The sequence below is a fragment of the Hyla sarda genome, chromosome 1 (genome assembly GCF_029499605.1).
Source record: "Hyla sarda isolate aHylSar1 chromosome 1, aHylSar1.hap1, whole genome shotgun sequence".
Classification (NCBI taxonomy): domain Eukaryota; kingdom Metazoa; phylum Chordata; class Amphibia; order Anura; family Hylidae; genus Hyla; species Hyla sarda.
The window spans coordinates 598,003,436-598,022,238 of NC_079189.1; the positions used below are offsets into that span (position 1 = coordinate 598,003,436).

Consider the following 18,803-nt stretch of genomic DNA (forward strand, 5'->3'; position numbering starts at 1 on the left):
AAAAAATAATCTCAGAATCAGAATGATAACTAAAAGCATTCCAGAGTTATTAATGTTTAAAATGACAGTGGTCAGATTTGCAAAAAAGGGCTTCGTCCTAGTGGTGAAAACGGGCTCCGTCCTTAAGGGGTTAATACAAATTTTTACCTGAGGTGCCCAAACTTTTGATCCCCACTGTAGATAGAGGACGATATTCCTGAATATGACATGACAATATTCAAAATGAAAAATGTCATAGACCCATTATCACTTCTGTATAGACCAAGAATATTAGGAGATATAGATAGATAGATATGAGATAGATAGGAGATAGATAGTTATGAGATAGATAGATAATATAGATAGATATGAGATAGATACATAGATAGATAGATAGATAGATATGAGATAAATAGATATGAGATAGATATGAGATAGATAGATATGAGATAGATAGATATGAGATGGATAGATATGCGATAGATAGATAGATAGATAGTAGTGTTGCTCGCGAATATTCGCAATACGAATCTTATTCGCGAATATCGCATATTCGCGAATTCGCGAATATTCGCAAATATAGCACTATATATTCGTAATGACGAATATTGTTTTTTTTTTTTGTTTTTTACATTTTTTCACAGTACACATCACAGTGATCATCCCTCTCTGCTTCCAGCTTGTGTGGTGTAAAGAAGGCTCTAATACTACCGTGTGAGACTGGTGCACGAATTTTCGCATATGCGAAAATGTACATATGCTAATTTTTCGCATGTGCGAATATTTACATATGCGAAAATAAAATGCGAATATCCGCGAATATATCACGAATATTCGTCCATATATTCGCGAATATTCGCAAATTCGAATATGGCCTATGCCGCTCAACTCTAATAGATAGTAGATAGATAGATAGATAGATAGATAGGAGATAGATAGATATGAGATAGATAGATAGATAGACACATAGATAGATAGATAGATAGATAGATAGATAGATAGATAGACAGGCTCGAGAAGAAAACTTTCCAGAGGAGGGGCACAGCCAGATGTTGATGTACATTGTGCCATCTCCTTTCTTCCGGCTCCTTCGACCTGTCTGCAGTTGCCAGAAGTGGTCGGAAAAGCCGAAGGCAGCCGAAGCGGGGAAGTTAAGCAATTTGTGTAACTCCTGTTGATGTTAATAGGAGTTAAGCGAAAAACATAGCCCCGTGGGCTGCTCTATTTACGTAACTCTGTGAGTCTCTGCCAGGTCACTTGTCCACCGTGCCCGAGTTGACTTGGAAGCCGAAGTTGTATTTTAGAATGACTGATGGAGTTGTCACAGTGTTTTGCTTCATAAGTTACCATTTATCAGCCCGTAAAATAAACACCGATGCCAAGTTTATCTTTCTAGAAGATATGGATACAGGCCGAGGGATAATTGGTTCCAGCTTTAGGTTTCTGTTTTGAGCACAGAACATGTCCAAAGAAATGAACTTGATTTTAGACTTTTGCCAACTATTTTAAAATAAACATAAATAATTTTAGATAAAAAAAAAAAAAGTAATTTATATTTTTCTATTCTTTTTGATTGTAGTGTCTGGAATCATAAAATGTGTAACAATATACCGTATTTCATACTCCAGTAAACATTAGTATGACCCAAAAGACCAGATGCCCAATTGACCTTTATAATCTGTTTATAGTCCTCTGATGGACTTGGAGATGATGATTGCAAAATTCCAGATGCCCTTCTGTAGTGTCCTGGAGACCCCTTTTTTACCTGCATAAATCTGTGTATTGGTTACTGTGAGGTAACTTGTAAAACTGTTTTATATATTGCATTGCCTTAGATATGATGTGAATGTAAAAGCTAAACTTTTGTATAATGCTGTGATGTGCTGATGCCTTGGTCACATCACATTCCCTAGCTATTTTCTATGCAGAGACTTCTATAAGGCTGTCAGAGAAGTCCGTAATCCAAACCTTTCTCCCTAGAGGTCTGGACCCAAACCAGTTCTGTCTAAGGGTGCGTTCACACTGAGTAATTCAAGAAGAATTTACTCGAGTAATTCCTCTTGAATTCTCCAAATATCGATAATTAACATCTGTTTTTTCATTGACTTCAATGTATTTTACTCTGCACTGTTCACACTGCGTAAATTCCGCTAGAAGAAAGAACATGTTCATTTTTCTTGCGGAATACAAGAGCAGAAGTTCATTGAAGTCAATGGTTAAAAAAATTCCGCTTGAAATCGTTTCCACGTGGAATTTATGCAAAATTCGTGTGGAAATTCTGCATGAAAAAATAAATAAATAAAAAGGGAAATTCCAATTGGTGGTTGTAGTCCAGCAAAAAAAAAAAACAGTTTCCTCCTATATTCCGTGTGGAAAATCTGTGCAGAATTCCGCGTTAATTCAGCGCGATTTTCACACAAATTTTGCACACAAAATTCGTAAATTCCATGGCGGAATTTTTACACGAGGATTCCTCTCCTATTACTCAGTGTGAACACACCCTAAGTCTGGCTTATGCCAGCAAAATGTAAGGCGATCACTGCACTGTAGGGAGGTTGGAGGGTTCGTCCACACTGTGAAGGCAAAATGCTCAAGTTTCCATCCCCAAGAAGGAGTATCATTTAGTCAGAGGAGAAGAAAGCAGGACAAGGGCCCCTCTGCTTACACTAATCTCTTTAAACAGAGCTGTTATTAGTTGAGTTAGATTGTGTTCGTCTATAATTTTGAGCACAGCAGGACAGGACTGCTCCAGTCATCTTTTTGCTATCAGCCAGTGACATTGGAGCAACTCCATGTAATGTTCCTCTTTAACCAACAAATGGCAAACAGAATTCAAGGGAAACTCCAGTTTGTAAAAACATTTCTGCTTTCCTGTGGTTAGGGAATAAGTGTCAGATCGAAAGGGGGTCCAACAGCTGGGACCCCTAGCAATCTCCAGAATGGGGCCAGTTTCACTTTTCTGAGCGTTCCGGCTCCCACTTTCCAAGACAAATTGTTCTCGTGAGTGATGACTCGCTCCACCAATCACCAGCTGAGGTGGGACCGGTGCGATCGGTGGCTTGTCACTGGCGACACTAGTTTTTCTTAGAAGGTAGGGGCCGGAGCGCCACGGGAGGTGAGTAAGGACCCATCCTTGAGATTGCAGGGGGTTGGACACCCCCGATCAAGCAATTATCCCTTATCCACAGGAGTTCTCCTTAAAGGGGTATTCCGGACTAAAACGTTTTATTTATTTATTTTTTTTTTTTTAATGAACTGGTGCCAGAAAGTTAAACAGATTTGTAAATTACTTCTAATAAAAAATCTTCCTCCTTTTAGTACTTTTTAGCAGCTGTATGCTACAGAGCAAATTCTTTACTTTTTGAATTCCTTTTTTGTGTTGTCCACAGTGCTCTCTGCTGACACCTCTGTCCGTGTCAGGAACTGTCCAGAGCAGCATAGGTTTGCTATGGGGATTTCCTCCTGCTCTGGACAGTTCCTTATACGGGCATCAGGTGTCAGTAGAGAGCACTGTGGAAAACAAAAAATATAATTTAAAAAATAAAGATTTTCCTCTGTAGCAAACAGCTGCTAAAAAGTCCTGAAAGGATAATTTTTTGTGTTGTCCACAGTGCTCTCTGCTGACACCTGATGCCCGAATCAGGAACTGTCCAGAGCAGGAGAAACTCCCCATAGCAAAACTATCCTGCTCTGGACAGTTCCTGACATGGACAGAGGTGTCAGCAGAGAGCACTGTGGACAACACAAAAAAGGAATTCAAAAAGTAAAGAATTTCCTCTGTAGCATACAGCTGCTAAAAAGTACTAAAAGGATTAAGATTTTTTTAATAGAAGTCATTTACAAATCTGTTTAACTTTCTGGCACCAGTTCATAAAAAAAAATAAAATAAAAAATTCACCGGTGTACCCCTTTAACCCCTTAAGGACGCAGGACGTAAATGTACGTCCTGGTGCGGTGGTACTTAACGCACCAGGACGTACATTTACATCCTGTGCATAACCGCGGGCATCGGAGCGATGCCCGTGTCATGCGCGGCTGATCCCAGGTGCTGATCGCAGCCAGGGACCCGCCGGCAATGGCCGACGCCCGCGATCTCGCGGGCGTCCGCCATTAACCCCTCAGGTGCCGGGATCAATACAGATCCCGGCATCTGCGGCAGTGCGCGATTTGAATGAATGATCGGACCGGGGATCAGATCATTCAGAACGCCGCACGGAAGTCCCCTCACCTTCCTCCGTCCGGCTCCCGGTGTCTCTTGCACTGGTCTGAGATAGAGCAGACCAGAGCAGAAGATGACCGATAATACTGATCTGTTCTATGTCCTATACATAGAACAGATCAGTATTAGCAATCATGGTATTGCTATGAATAGTCCCCTATGGGGACTATTCAAGTGTAAAAAAAATTAAAAAAAAATTTAAAAGTAAAAGTAAAAAAAAGTGAAAAATCCCCTCCCCCAATAAAAAGTAAAACGTCCGTTTTTTCCTATTTTTTTTTCCTATTTTACCCCCAAAAAGTGTAAAAAAATTTATAGACATATTTGGTATCGCCGCGTGCATAAATGTCCGAACTATTAAAATAAAATGTTAATGATCCCGTACGGTGAACGGCGTGAACGAAAAAAAAAAAAAAAGTCCAAAATTGCCACTTTTTAATACATTTTATTTAAAAAAAATTATAAAAAATGTATTAAAAGTTTTTTATATGCAAATGTGGTATAAAAAAAAAGTACAGATCATGGCGCAAAATATGAGCCCCCATACCGCCACTTATACGGAAAAATAAAAAAGTTAGAGGTCATCAAAATAAAGGGATTATAAACGTACTAATTTGGTTAAAAAGTTTGTGATTTTTTTTAAGCGCAACAATAATATAAAAGTATGTAATAATGGGTATCATTTTAATCGTATTGACCCTCAGAATAAAGAACACACGTCATTTCTACCATAAATTGTACGGCGTGAAAACGAAACCTTCCAAAATTAGCAAAATTGCGTTTTAATTTCCCCACAAAAATAGTGTTTTTTGGTTGCGCCATACATTTTATGATATAATGAGTGATGTCATTACAAAGGACGACTGGTCGCACAAAAAACAAGCCCTCATACTAGTCTGTGGATGAAAATATAAAAGTTATGATTTTTAGAAGGCGAGGAGGAAAAAATGAAAACGTAAAAATTTAATTGTCTGAGTCCTTAAGGCCAAAATGGGCTGAGTCCTTAAGGGGTTAAACAAACGTGAGTTCCCCTTTAACTACACTCTATATGAACTGTCTAAATAGCCAGAGAAAGACATCAGGTATCAGTATACATCAGTATACAATGTGATCAAACTGTACAAACCCACTTGCCACTCCACAGTCATCTGATTCAAGTGGGTCCCTAACTTAAATGATGAGGTGTTTCAGAAGGTAACCACCATTGTTACAATGCCAATGCCCAAAGGGGAACTACCCAGTGGGGTGGCTTGTAACGGAGCCAAGGGGCTAGGTCTGGCATTGGTGGGGCTGCTGAACCACTGAGGCACAGGCTTGGACAAAGTCCAGGAAGTGAGGGCGGGACTAACACTCCTCTGTGCTCACTCCTGTCCTATCAGACTGCAGCATGAAAACAGAGAGGAAGGTGTTACAGAGCAGCCTTCAGTGATTGGAGAATGAGACTCAGCACAGCACAGCAGAGAAAGTGATTGCCTGGTGAGTGAGGGCGGGGGCGCAGTGACACGCCCCTTCATGAGCAGTGCATTTCAGAAGGAGTGAGCAGCAGAACAGAGGGCTTTGTGAGCCAAATACAGAAGCTAGACACGTGTAAAAGACATGTAAAGCATCTGCATGACCCAGTGAGGAACGTATAGAAGTAGAGATGAGCGAACTTACAGTAAATTTGATTCGTCACGAACTTCTCGGCTCGGCAGTTGATGACTTATCCTGCATAAATTAGTTCAGCCTTCAGGTGCTCCGGTGGGCTGGAAAAGGTGGATACATTCCTAGGAAAGAGTCTCCTAGGACTGTATCCACCTTTTCCAGCCCACCGGAGCACCGGAAAGCTGAACTAATTTATGCAGGAAAAGTCATCAATTGCCGAGCCGAGAAGTTTGTGACGAATCAAATTTACTGTAAGTTCGCTCATCTCTATATAGCAGCATTATTCTTTTTTTTATTTATTTCTGTGATAGGACAGGTACGCTTTAAAGAAAAATAGAAAGATAATACAGATATAGTCAGTCATAGCTGCTAGAACAGTGTTTTCCAAACAGTGTGTCTCCAGCTGTTGCAAAACTACAACTCCCAGCATGCCCGGACAGCCTTTGGCTGTCCGGCCATGCTGGGAGTTGTAGTTTTGCAACAGCTGGAGACACACTGTTTGGAAAACACTGTGCTAGAAGCTGTAAATGACTTTATACATAGAGGATAGGAGTGTTATGTAATGGTCCCCAGAGGCGACGGAACAATACTGCCCATGTGATCGGCGCCTCCAATGTACAATATATCCCATTCAGTCCTCACCTTCCTCTTCAGCTGATAACGTAATCTAAATTGCTTTTCATTAGTGATTCCCAGGTTCCCTATAATGATCTCTAGACTATGGCGGTATTGTTCCCTCTTCTCATTACGCTTTTATAACAATCTTTATATCAAAGACAAACAGTCAATATTAGGTCATAAGAACAGGAACGAATGTTACTTCATGGAAACATGGTCATTATAGAACCATAGAGGTGGAGACCCTCATCCATCTTAATCAATTTTTTTTTTAAATTAATTTACAATAAAAGAAAAATTATACATATACACATATATATATATATATATATATATATATATATATATATGTATATATTATAAAATATAGTAAATTACCAAATTATAAAAGAAATAAGTTGAGCAAACATATTAATAATCATAAATGAATACAGTGGGGATCAAAAGTTCTGGCACCCCAGGTAAAAATTTGTATTAACCCCTTAAGGACGCAGCCCTTTTTCACCTTAACCCCTTAAGGACCGGTGTTTTTTCCGTTTTTACATTTTCGTTTTTTGCTCCTTGCCTTTAAAAAATCATAACTCTTTCAATTTTGCACCTAAAAATCCATATGATGGCTTATCTTTTGCGCCACCAATTCTACTTTGTAATGACGTCAGTCATTTTGCCCAAAAATCTACGGTGAAACGGGAAAAAACATCATTGTGCGACAAAATTGAAAAAAAAAACGCAGTTTTGTAACTTTTGGGGGCTTCCGTTTCTACGTAGTACATTTTTCGGTAAAAATGACACCTGATATGTATTCTGTAGGTCCATACGATTAAAATGATACCCTACTTATATAGGTTTGATTTTGTCGCACTTCTGGAAAAAATCATAACTACATGCAGGAAAATTAATACGTTTAAAATTGTCATCTGCTGACCCCTATAACTTTTTTATTTTTCCGCGTATGAGGCGGTATGAGGGCTCATTTTTTGCGCCGTGATCTGAAGTTTTTAACAGTACCATTTTTGCATTGATAGGACTTATTGTTCATTTATTGTTCACTTATTGTTCATTTTTAAATTATATAAAAAGTGACCAAAAATGCACTATTTCGGAATTTTTTTGCGCGCACGCTATTGACCGAGCGGTTTAATTAATGATATATTTTTATAATTCCGACATTTCCACACGCGGTGATACCATATATGTTTATTTTTATTTACACTGTGTTTTTTTTTTTTTATTGGAAAAGGGGGGTGATTCAAACTTTTAAAAGGGGAGGAGTTAAATGATCTTTATTCACTTTTTATTTTCACTTTTTTTTTGCAGTGTTATAGCTCCCATAGGGACCTATAACACTGCACACACTGATCTCTTACACTGATCATTGTTATCCCATAGGGACCTATAACACTGCACACACTGATCTCTTACACTGATCATTGTTATCCCATAGGGACCTATAACACTGCACACACTGATCTCTTACACTGATCATTGTTATCCCATAGGGACCTATAACACTGCACACACTGATCTCTTACACTGATCATTGTTATCCCATGGGGACCTATAACACTGCACACACTGATCTTCATCATTGATCACTGGTTTCTCATAGGAAACCAGTGATCGACGATTTTGCCGCATGACTGCTCATGCCTGGATCTCAGGCACTGAGCAGTCATTCGGCGATCGGACAGCGAGGAGGCAGGTAGTTCTGTAAGCTGTTCGAGATGCCGCGATTTCACCGCGGCTATCCCGAACAGCCCACTGAGCTAGCCGGCAACTTTCGGTTTCGCTTTTAGCCGCGCGGCTCAGCTCTGAGCGCGCGGCTAAAGGGTTAATAGCGCGCGGCGCCGCGATCGGCACTGCACGCTATTAGAGGCGGGTCCCGGCTTCACTATGACGCCGGGCCCGCCGTGATATGACGCGGGGTTACACAGTTATATCAGGAGAGCAGGACCAAGGACGTACCGGTACGTCCTTGGTCCTTAACCCCTTAAGGACGCAGGACGTAAATGTACGTCCTGGTGAGGTGGTACTTAACGCACCAGGACGTACATTTACGTCCTAAGCATAACCGCGGGCATCGGAGCGATGCCCGTGTCATGCGCGGCTGATCCCGGCTGCTGATCGCAGCCAGGGACCCGCCGGCAATGGCCGACGCCCGCGATCTCGCGGGCGTCCGCCATTAACCCCTCAGGTGCCGGGATCAATACAGATCCCGGCATCTGCGGCAGTTCGCGATTTAAATGAACGATCGGATCGCCCGCAGCGCTGCTGCGGGGATCCGATCATTCATAACGCCGCACGGAGGTCCCCTCTCCTTCCTCCGTGCGGCTCCCGGCGTCTCCTGCTCTGGTCTGTGATCGAGCAGACCAGAGCAGGAGATGACCGATAATACTGATCTGTTCTATGTCCTATACATAGAACCGATCAGTATTAGCAATCATGGTATTGCTATGAATAGTCCCCTATGGGACTAAAAAGTGTAAAGTTAAAAAAAAGTGAAAAATCCCCTCCCCCAATAAAAAAGTAAAACGTCCGTTTTTTCCTATTTTACCCCCAAAAAGCGTAAAAAACATTTTTTATAGACATATTTGGTATTGCCGCGTGCGTAAATGTCCGAACTATTAAAATAAAATGTTAATGATCCCGTACGGTGAACGGCGTGAACGAAAAAATTTTTTAAAAAGTCCAAAATTCCTACTTTTTTAATACATTTTATTTAAAAAAAAATTATAAAAAATATATTAAAAGTTTTTTATATGCAAATGTGGTATCAAAAAAAAGTACAGATCATGGCGCAAAAAATGAGCCCCCATACCGCCACTTATACGGAAAAATAAAAAAGTTAGAGGTCATCAAAATAAAGGGATTATAAACGTACTAATTTGGTTAAAAAGTTTGTGATTTTTTTTAAGCGCAACAATAATATAAAAGTATATAATAATGGGTATCATTTTAATCGTATTGACCCTCAGAATAAAGAACACATGTCATTTTTACCATAAATTGTACGGCGTGAAAACAAAACCTTCCAAAATTAGCAAAATTGCGTTTTTCGTTTTAATTTCCCCGCAAAAATAGTGTTTTTTGGTTGCGCCATACATTTTATGATATAATGAGTGATGTCATTACAAAGGACAACTGGTCGCGCAAAAAACAAGCCCCCATACTAGTCTGTGGATGAAAATATAAAAGAGCTATGATTTTTAGAAGGCGAGGAGGAAAAAATGAAAACGTAAAAATTTAATTGTCTGAGTCCTTAAGGCCAAAATGGGCTGAGTCCTTAAGGGGTTAAGGGGTTAAAGGGGTACTCTGGTGAAAACCTTTTTTCTTTTAAATCAACTGGTGGCAGAAAGTTAAACATATTTGTAAATTACTTCTATTAAAAATTCTTAATCCTTCCTGTACTTATTAGCTGCTGAATACTACAGGGGAAATTCTTTTCTTTTTGGAATGCTCTCTGATGACATCACGAGCACAGTTCTCTCTGCTGACATTATTATAATAATAATAACGCTTTATTTATTTATTGTTGTTCTTAGTGGGATTTGACCCCAAGTCCCCAGCACTGCAAGACAGTAGTGCTAACCACTGAGCCACCATGCTGCCCTTAGCAAATATCTGCTATGCACGGTTGCTAAAATGGACAGAGATGTCAGCAGAGAGCACTGTGCTCGTGATGTCATCAGTGTTCCAAAAAGAAAGGAATTTCCTCTGTAGCATTCAGCAGCTAATAAGTACTGGAAGGATTAATATTTTTTAATAGAAGTAATTTACAAATATGTTTAACTTTCTGCCACCAGTTGATTTAAAAGAAAAAAGGTTTTCACTGGAGTACCCCTTTAAGGACTGAGCCCTTTTTGGCAATTCTGACCACGGTCACTTGTTAAAACTCTAAAACACTTTTACCGAATATTCTGATTCTGAGATTGTTTTTTCGTGACATATTCTACTTTATTTTGGTGGTAAATTTTCGTCATTACTTGCATCCTTTCTTGGTGAAAAATACAAAAATTTCATGAAAATGTTGAAAATTTTGAATTTTTCTAACTTTGAAGCTCTCTGCTTGTAAGGAAAATGGATATTCCAAATACATTTTATTTTTATTCACAAATACAATAAGTCCACTTCATGTTGGCATCATAAAATGGACATACTTTTGCTTTTTGCAAAAATTTCATGAAAATTGCTAAATCTGAAGGGACAGATGTTACAGAACTACAGCTCCCAGCATGCCTGTGTAGTCTAGGCATGCTGAGAGTTGTAGTTTGGCAACATCTGGAGGGCTACCGTTTGGGCACCACTGTAACAGTGGTCTCCAAACTGTGACCCTCCAGATGTTGCAAAACTACAACTGCCAGCATGCCGGGAGTTGCAGTTTGGCCTTCCTGGTGGTCCTGCAGTAAAGATCACTTTACTTTCATTTTCAATTCCCCCCCCACCTCCGTCACTTCCCTACCTGAGCCAGGATCCAGCAGTCTCCAGCGAAGATCCGGGGTCCCCAGGCATCTTCTTTGTAGGTACCAGTCCTCCATCTTCTGTCCATGTTCCCCTCGACATCCAGGGGTGGGCAGAACAGGAGGTTGCCATGGCAACCCACTGTCCTGCTCTGCCATTGGTCAGAATCAGTTCTGACCAATGGCAGGGGATAGGAGGAGATCGCAGCACTCCGACCTCACTCCTAGCCCTCAGGATGATCGGGGCTGTCTCTGACAGCTCCAATCATCCCTATTTTCCGGGTGATCGGGTCACCAGAGACCTGATCAGCCCGGAATAGCAGAAAATCGCATGTCTGAATTGACATGCGATTTTCTGTGATCGCCGACATGGGGGAGTCTCAGGACCCCCCTGGGAGATGTGCCGGGATGCCTGCTGAATGATTTCAGCAGGCATTCCGGTCTGGTCCCCAACCGGCTAGCGGCGGGGACCAGAATTCCCACGAGCGTATGCATACGCCCCCCATCCTTAAGGACTCGAAATGCAGGGCGTATGCATAAGCCCGGCGTCCTGGACAGGTTAAAGGGTTTCTCCATTGAGCGGACCAGAGAAGTAGATCGCAGATAGCACTGATCAGTATTAGCAATCTAAAGATTACACTAATAAAAATGAATAAGCCTCTCCCCTAATGAAAAAGAAAACGTGCATAAACGTGAAAAAAAATCCCAAAGTCCAAAAATATAGATTTTTAATCACATCATATATCAGAAAAAAAACTGTGTAAAAATAAAAAAAAGTTACAAAACTGCAGTTTTCTCTTCAATTTTCCACCACAAATAATAAATTTTTTGGGGTTCGCCATACATTTTATGGTAAAATGAAAAGTGTCATTACAAAGTACAATTAGTCACGCAAAAAACCAACCCTCATATGGGTCTGTAGGGGGGAAAAGTTATGGCTCTTAGAAGGCGAGGAGGAAAAAACGCAAAAACTTTTTTTTTCTAAATCAACTGGTAGAAGAAAGTTAAACAGATTTGTAAATTACTTCTATTAAAAAATCTTAATCCTTCAAGTATTTATTAGCTGCTGAATACTACAGAGGAAATTATTTTCTTTTTGGAACACAGAGCTCTCTGCTGACATCATGACCACAGTGCTCTCTGCTGACATCTCTGTCCATTTTAAGAATTGTCCAGAGTAGGAGAAAATCCCCATAGAAAACATATGCTGCTCTGGACAGTTCCTAAAATGGACAGAGATGTCAGCAGAGAGCACTGTGGTCATGATGTCAACAGAGAGCTCTGTGTTCCAAAAAGAAAATAATTTCCTCTGTAGTATTCAGCAGCTAATAAGTACTGGAAGGATTAAGATTGTTTAATAGAAGTAATTTACAAATCTGTTTAACTTTCTGGTACCAGTTGATTTATAAAATAAAAAATAAAAAAAATAAAAAAAAAGTTTTCCACCGGAGTACCCATTTAAGGGGTTAAAGAGAAAATGTTGGAAAATTATTGATTTATAAATCATCCGTTTATGTTAAACCAACTTTCCCCAAAAAAATCTTTGTGTTTTTAAATTTTTTTATTTTTTTCAATTTAAGTAACACATATGGGGAAATAATTGAAGCTAACTGGTGAGTCATTATAGTAGTGTTGTCCAAAGAGTGTGTCTCCAGCTGTTGCAAAACTACAACTCCCAGCATGCTGGGAGTTGTAGTTTTGCAACAGCTGGAGGCACACCGTTTGGAAAACTGCGTTCACACTAAGTAATTCAAGAGGAATTTTCTCGAGTAATTCTTCTTGAATTCTTCGCTCCAAATTAATTCACATCTCCTCTGTCCATTGACTTTAATGTTTTTTCCGCTGTCCTGTTCTCACTGCGGAAATTCTGCATTCATTCTTCTAGTGGAATCTACAAGCAGAATCCAATAGAAGTCAATGGTAAAAAAAAAAAAAAAAAATTCCGCCCGACATCGTTTTCACGTGGAATTCAGAAAAGTAGAATTAAATAGTCTCCTCCTTAATTCCTCTTCGCTTCTGCTTGGAACTTCCATTCGAATTCCGCTTGATGGATAAAATGACAAAAGGCAACAATTTCCTGACCGAAATTATTCCTCGTGAATTCCTCAGCGTAAACACACAGGAAATTACTGTATGTTCTTTATTGGCCACCAGATGGCGCTGTAATTCCATATAATGGTTATATTAGTAAATATTGTAAATGTAAATATTAGTATATGTATCTCCTATGTATATTAAAGTAACATACACATATCTGGCATCCCCATAACGTCAACAACTTTATTTACACTTATTCTGAACATAACTTTAAATCGTACGTTACTTGTTTCTATGAAGTTTGCAATTTAAGGCAAATCTCCAAATATTAGGATCGAAACTGAGTATCAACTAAATTTCTAGTAAATTTTTACAGTGGTCAGAGCTCCAAAATCCCCGGACACAGATAGGCCCAGCCATGGATATAGCAGATAACATGGCGCCACTTCACGCTGAATAACATCATAGAATGACTAATACTTATAAAACGTGTAAATGTATCTTATGTGCTTTCAAAACTCAAAAATTAATTAATTAATTCATTCATTCATTCATTAAAAACATGATGGCTGCTTTACTGCATATTGGCCCAGATTTATCACACTGTGTGAGAGAAAAAATGGAGGGATTTTCCCACAGCGACCAATCACAGCTCAGGTTTCACTTTACCAGAGCTCGATAACTGAGCTGTGATTGGTTGTTGTGGAAAAATCCCTCTCACAAAGTTTGATAAATCTGGGCCATTGTGTCTGAATACAGTTCAATGTATAACAATGTGCAGTGAGCTCCCTCTAGTGGCACGTTACCCTACTATCATTTTATAGTTTTTCCTAGATTTTAACCAGGTTTTTTTTTTTTTTTTTTTTGCTTAGGTTTTTTTTTTTCTTCACACTTTTCATTGTTTAACCGCCAAGAATTTTTTTTTTCATTGACAGAACAGATGTGTAATCTTTTTATTCATGTTTTATGGGATCACGGAAAAAAAAAACATACATTTTTAGTTTGATTTACTCCCCCCCCCCCCCCCCCGCCAAGATGTGCCATGCAGAAAAAGTTTCGCTTGGACCTTTCTGCATGTCGCAATACCAATAATGCTTCATATTTATTAAGTTTTTATTTTATTTCATTCAATGCTTCATTTATTCATTTATTTATATTTTGTAAGTTTTTAAAGGGGTACTCCACTGGAAAACATTTTCTTTTAAATCAACTGGTGCCAGAAAGTTAAACAGATTTGTCATTTACTTCTATTAAAAAAATCCCAATCCTTCCAGTACTTATCAGCTGCTGTATAATACACAGGAAGTTCTTTTGTTTTTGAATTTCCTTTCTGCCTGACCACAAGTGCTCTCTACTGACACCTCTGTCAATTTAAGGAACTGTCCAGAATAGGAGCAAATCCCCTCTCTTGCACTGGACAGTTGCTGACATAGACAGAGGTGTCAGCAGAGAGCACGTGTGGTCAGGCAGAAAGGAAATTCAAAAAGAAAAGAACGCTTCCTGTGGAGCGTACAGCAGCTCATAAGTACTGGAAGGATTGGGATTTTTTTTAATAGAGGTCATTTACAAATCTATTTAACTTTCTGGCACCAGTTACTTTAAATGAAAATGTTCTCCCCTTTAAGTTGTCTATGGTTTGCTGAAGGCCTGTGAGGAGTTGTTTTTGTCTTCTGTCTTCACCATGAAGGGCCACCCATTGCTTTTAGTGTCACATGATCATGCTAGGCCAGTGTTTTCCAAAGAGTGTGCCTCCAGCTGTTGCAAAACTACAACTCCCAGCCTGCCAACGGCTGTCCGGGCAGGCTGGGAGTTGTAGTTTTGCCACAGCTGGAGGCACACTCTTTGGAAAACACTGGCCTAGCATGATCATCAATTTACTTCTATTTAAAAAATCCCAATCCTTCCAGTACTTATCAGCTGCTGTATAATACACAGGAAGTTCTTTTGTTTTTGAATTTCCTTTCTGCCTGACCACAAGTGCTCTCTACTGACACCTCTGTCAATTTAAGGAACTGTCCAGAATAGGAGCAAATCCCCTCTCTTGCACTGGACAGTTGCTGACATAGACAGAGGTGTCAGCAGAGAGCACGTGTGGTCAGGCAGAAAAGGAAATTCAAAAAGAAAAGAACGCTTCCTGTGGAGCGTACAGCAGCTCATAAGTACTGGAAGGATTGGGATTTTTTAATAGAGGTCATTTACAAATCTATTTAAAGGGGTTATCCAGGAAAAAACTTTTTTTATATATCAACTGGCTCCAGAAAGATAAACAGATTTGTAAATTACTTCTATTAAAAAATCTTAATCCTTTCAGTACTTATGAGCTTCTGAAGTTTAGGTTATTCTTTTCTGTCTAAGTAATCTCTGATGACACGTGTCTCGGGAAACGCCCAGTTTAGAAGAGGTTTGCTATGGGGATTTGCTTCTAAACTGGGCGGTTCCCGAGACACGTGTCATCAGAGATTACTTAGACAGAAAAGAACAACCTTAACTTCAGAAGCTCATAAGTACTGAAAGGATTAAGATTTTTTAATAGAAGTAATTTACAAATCTGTTTAACTTTCTGGAGCCAGTTGATATATATAAAAAAGTTTTTTTCCTGGAATACCCCTTTAACTTTCTTGCACCAGTTACTTTAAATGAAAATGTTCTCCCCTTTAAGTTGTCTATGGTTTGCTGAAGGCCTTTGAAGAGTTGTTTTTGTCTGCTGTCTTCACCATGAAGGGCCACCCATTGCTTTTAGTGTCACATGATCATGCTAGGCCAGTGTTTTCCAAAGCGTGTGCCTCCAGCTGTTGCAAAACTACAACTCCCAGCCTGCCCGGACAGCCAACGGCTGTCCGGGCAGGCTGGGATTTGTAGTTTTGCAACAGCTGGAGGCACACTCTTTGGTAAAAAAAAAAAACAGCTCTAGGTAGGTTCAGATCAGATGGTGCATTGTGGACAAGTAATAAACGCAACAACATGGTTGTCTACCATCTCTAGAATGATATGACATCACTATTACATCACCGGCAGTAGCGATCTGGTGATCTCATGGCGGTTTTCCTTACATTTTAGGTGCCGGACAACCAGTGCAGGATTGCTGTCTACTGACAAGTGCCAGACGGATCCCCTTTAATTCCATCGCTGGTTATGAGATACAGTCAAGGGACAAAGGATGCCCCATAGATGCCGTGATGTAAGTCCTATGTAGTGATAAAACTAAGACAGTGCCCAGTCATGTGACCAGAGGAGGGCGGTAAACTGGTGACAGTAAGGGCCCAATCCGACGGCGGAATATCCGTCCGAAAAAGTCAATCAGTCAACGCTAGGACCGCTCGGATATACGTTGTCTCCATAGACGTCAAAGCACGTCTGAGCGGATTCTGCCGAAAGAATGAACATGTTTAAAGGGGTACTCCAATGGAAAACAATCAACTGGTGCCAGAAAGTTAAACAGATTTGTAAATTACTTCTATAAAAAAAAATCTTAATCCTTCCAGTACTGATCAGCTGCTGTATGCTCCACAGGAAGTTCTTTTCTTTTTGAATTTCTTTTCTGCCTGACAACAGTGCTCTCTGCTGACAACTCTGTACATGTCAGGAACTGTCCAGAGTAGGAGCAAATCCCCATAGAAAACCTCTTATGCCCTGAGCAGTTCCTAATATGGACAGAGGTGTCAGCAGAGAGCACTGTGGTCAGACAGAAAATAAATTCAAAAAGAAAATCACTTCCTGTGGAGCATACAGCAGCTGTTAAGTACTGGAAGGATTACGATCTTTTAATAGAAGTAATTTACAAATCTGTTTAACTTTCTGGCACCAGATGATTTAAAAAAATAGTATTCCACCAGAGTACCCCTTCAAATGGGTTCTCTGGGGGAAAACTATTTTTTTTTTTTTTTTTTTTTTATCAACAGGTGCCAGAAAGTTAAACAGATTTGAATATTACTTCTATTAAAAAATCTTTATCCTTCCAGTACTTATTAGCGGCTTTATATTACAGAGAAAGTTTCTATCTCTTTGGATTTCTTTTTTTTTCTGTCCACAGTGCTCTCTGCTGACACCTCTGCCCAAATCAGGAACTGTCCAGAGCAGCATAGGTTTGCTGTGAAGATTTGCTCCGGCTCTCAACAGTTCCTGATACGGACAGAGGTGTCAGCAGAGAGCACTGTAAACAGAAAAAAAAAAGAGGTCCAAAAAGAAAGGAACTTTCTCTGTAATATACAGGCGATAATAGGTACTGGAAGGATGAAGATTTTTTAATAGAAGTAATTTACAAATCTGTTTAACTTTCTGGCACCAGATGATTAAAAAAAAATTTTCCCCCGGAGTACCCTTTTAATCTTTGGATGGAATTCCGCCATGTGCTTGGGCGCTAGGAGCATCTACCCCAGGAGGTAGAAGGAATTTTGTCATCTTGGCGGATAACATTGAAGGGATAATGACGGGGGCTCTCTGTTTCTCTGCAGATTTGAGACGAATTCCAATCCATCCAGGAAGCTCTGCGCCACGTCCGGCATTTCATGGGTTAATAAATGGATCAAAAAACTAGACAAACGTAAAAAAGTAACGAAGACTGAGAAGAAGCCGAAGAGATCTGCGAGACCTCAGCCGGAATAAGACGAGGTGCGAAGTAAAGTATACAGAATTTATGTGTCTTAGGCTATGTTCACACAGCGTCATTTTTGCACAATGGCCGTCCGGAAAATTTCCAGCCAGACATTCCATCCATGGCAGGTGCTAAATCAGTAGGAGCTAGGACCGCTGGGAAATGCGTCGTAACCAAAGACTACGCATTTTGTAGAATAAAATGGGTGTGGCCTAATTACACGCCAAAGTTACTACACTGTATGCGACAGAGCTAGCGCGTACAGTACCTGGAATCTACACTAGCTCTAAGTATGACATGCGTCGGCTAATACCAGGGCTCAAGTACTGCAGGAATGCATGGGAACTGAGTTCCTGCACTTTTTTTTTACAGCAGGAACACCGTTCCCATAAGCAGGAGCCCTGCAGGACCAGCCCTTGAGTGGAAATCTTGGGTGAGTTCTCTTTTTTCCCAGGACTTGACCCCTGGGTATTAAACACCATCTTGTCATTTTACTTTCACCGCCACCTCCTTCCTTTTTTTTGGCCACCAGGAAAGGTCAGAAAGGCTGGAAGAAGCCGAAGCAGGAAAGTTAAAGGGGTACTCCGGTGGAAAACTTTTATTTATTTATTTTTTAAATCAACTGGAGAAGAAAGTTAAACAGATTTGTAAATTACTTCTATTAAAAAAATCTTAATCCTTCCAGTACTTATTAGCTGCTGAATACTACATAGGAAATTATTTTCTTTTTGGAACACAGAGCTCTCTGCTGACATCATGAGCACAGTGCTCCCTGCTGACATCTCTGTCCATTTTAGGAACTGTCCAGAGCAGCATATGTTTGCTATGGTGATTTTCTCCTACTCTGGACAGTTCCTAAAAATGCACCAGTTGATAAAAAAAAAAAAAAAAAGTTTTCCACCGGAGTACCCCTTTAAACAATTGGCAAAACTCCCATTGGTTCTGTGCAGGGGCAGGGAGATGGCATGGCTGCGCTGTTGCAGTATGGAGTGCAAGGAGGACCAGCAGCCTGTGCTGGGGCTTCAGGAGACTGGGAAAGCTAGGTGGCACACATTGTGTGTGCCACCCAGCTTTCCCAGTCTCCTGAAGTGCTTTAATATGACTGCTTTACCAGACAAATATACTGTTTCTACACTGGGAAAGCTGAGTGGCACACATAACACAATGCATGACTAACAGTTGTCTCTACGCTTTCCCAGTCTTCTGAAGAGATCATCGGTCTGGTGAAGCAGCCATTTTGCAGACATGAAGAGAAGAAGCA

At 40.1% G+C, this 18,803-nt stretch overlaps 1 protein-coding gene across 1 annotated transcript in view; it reads left to right on the forward strand.

Moving 5' to 3' along the window:
* The window catches only part of LOC130296168 (regakine-1-like), a 52,657-nt gene that overhangs the window by 23,435 nt on the left and 10,419 nt on the right, over positions 1-18,803 (forward strand). Inside the window, exons 2-3 of the mRNA XM_056547406.1 lie at positions 16,009-16,129; positions 17,403-17,559. Coding sequence (XP_056403381.1) covers positions 16,009-16,129; positions 17,403-17,553 — 272 coding nt within the window. The 3' untranslated portion in view covers positions 17,554-17,559. The remainder of the gene's footprint in view (positions 1-16,008; positions 16,130-17,402; positions 17,560-18,803) is intronic.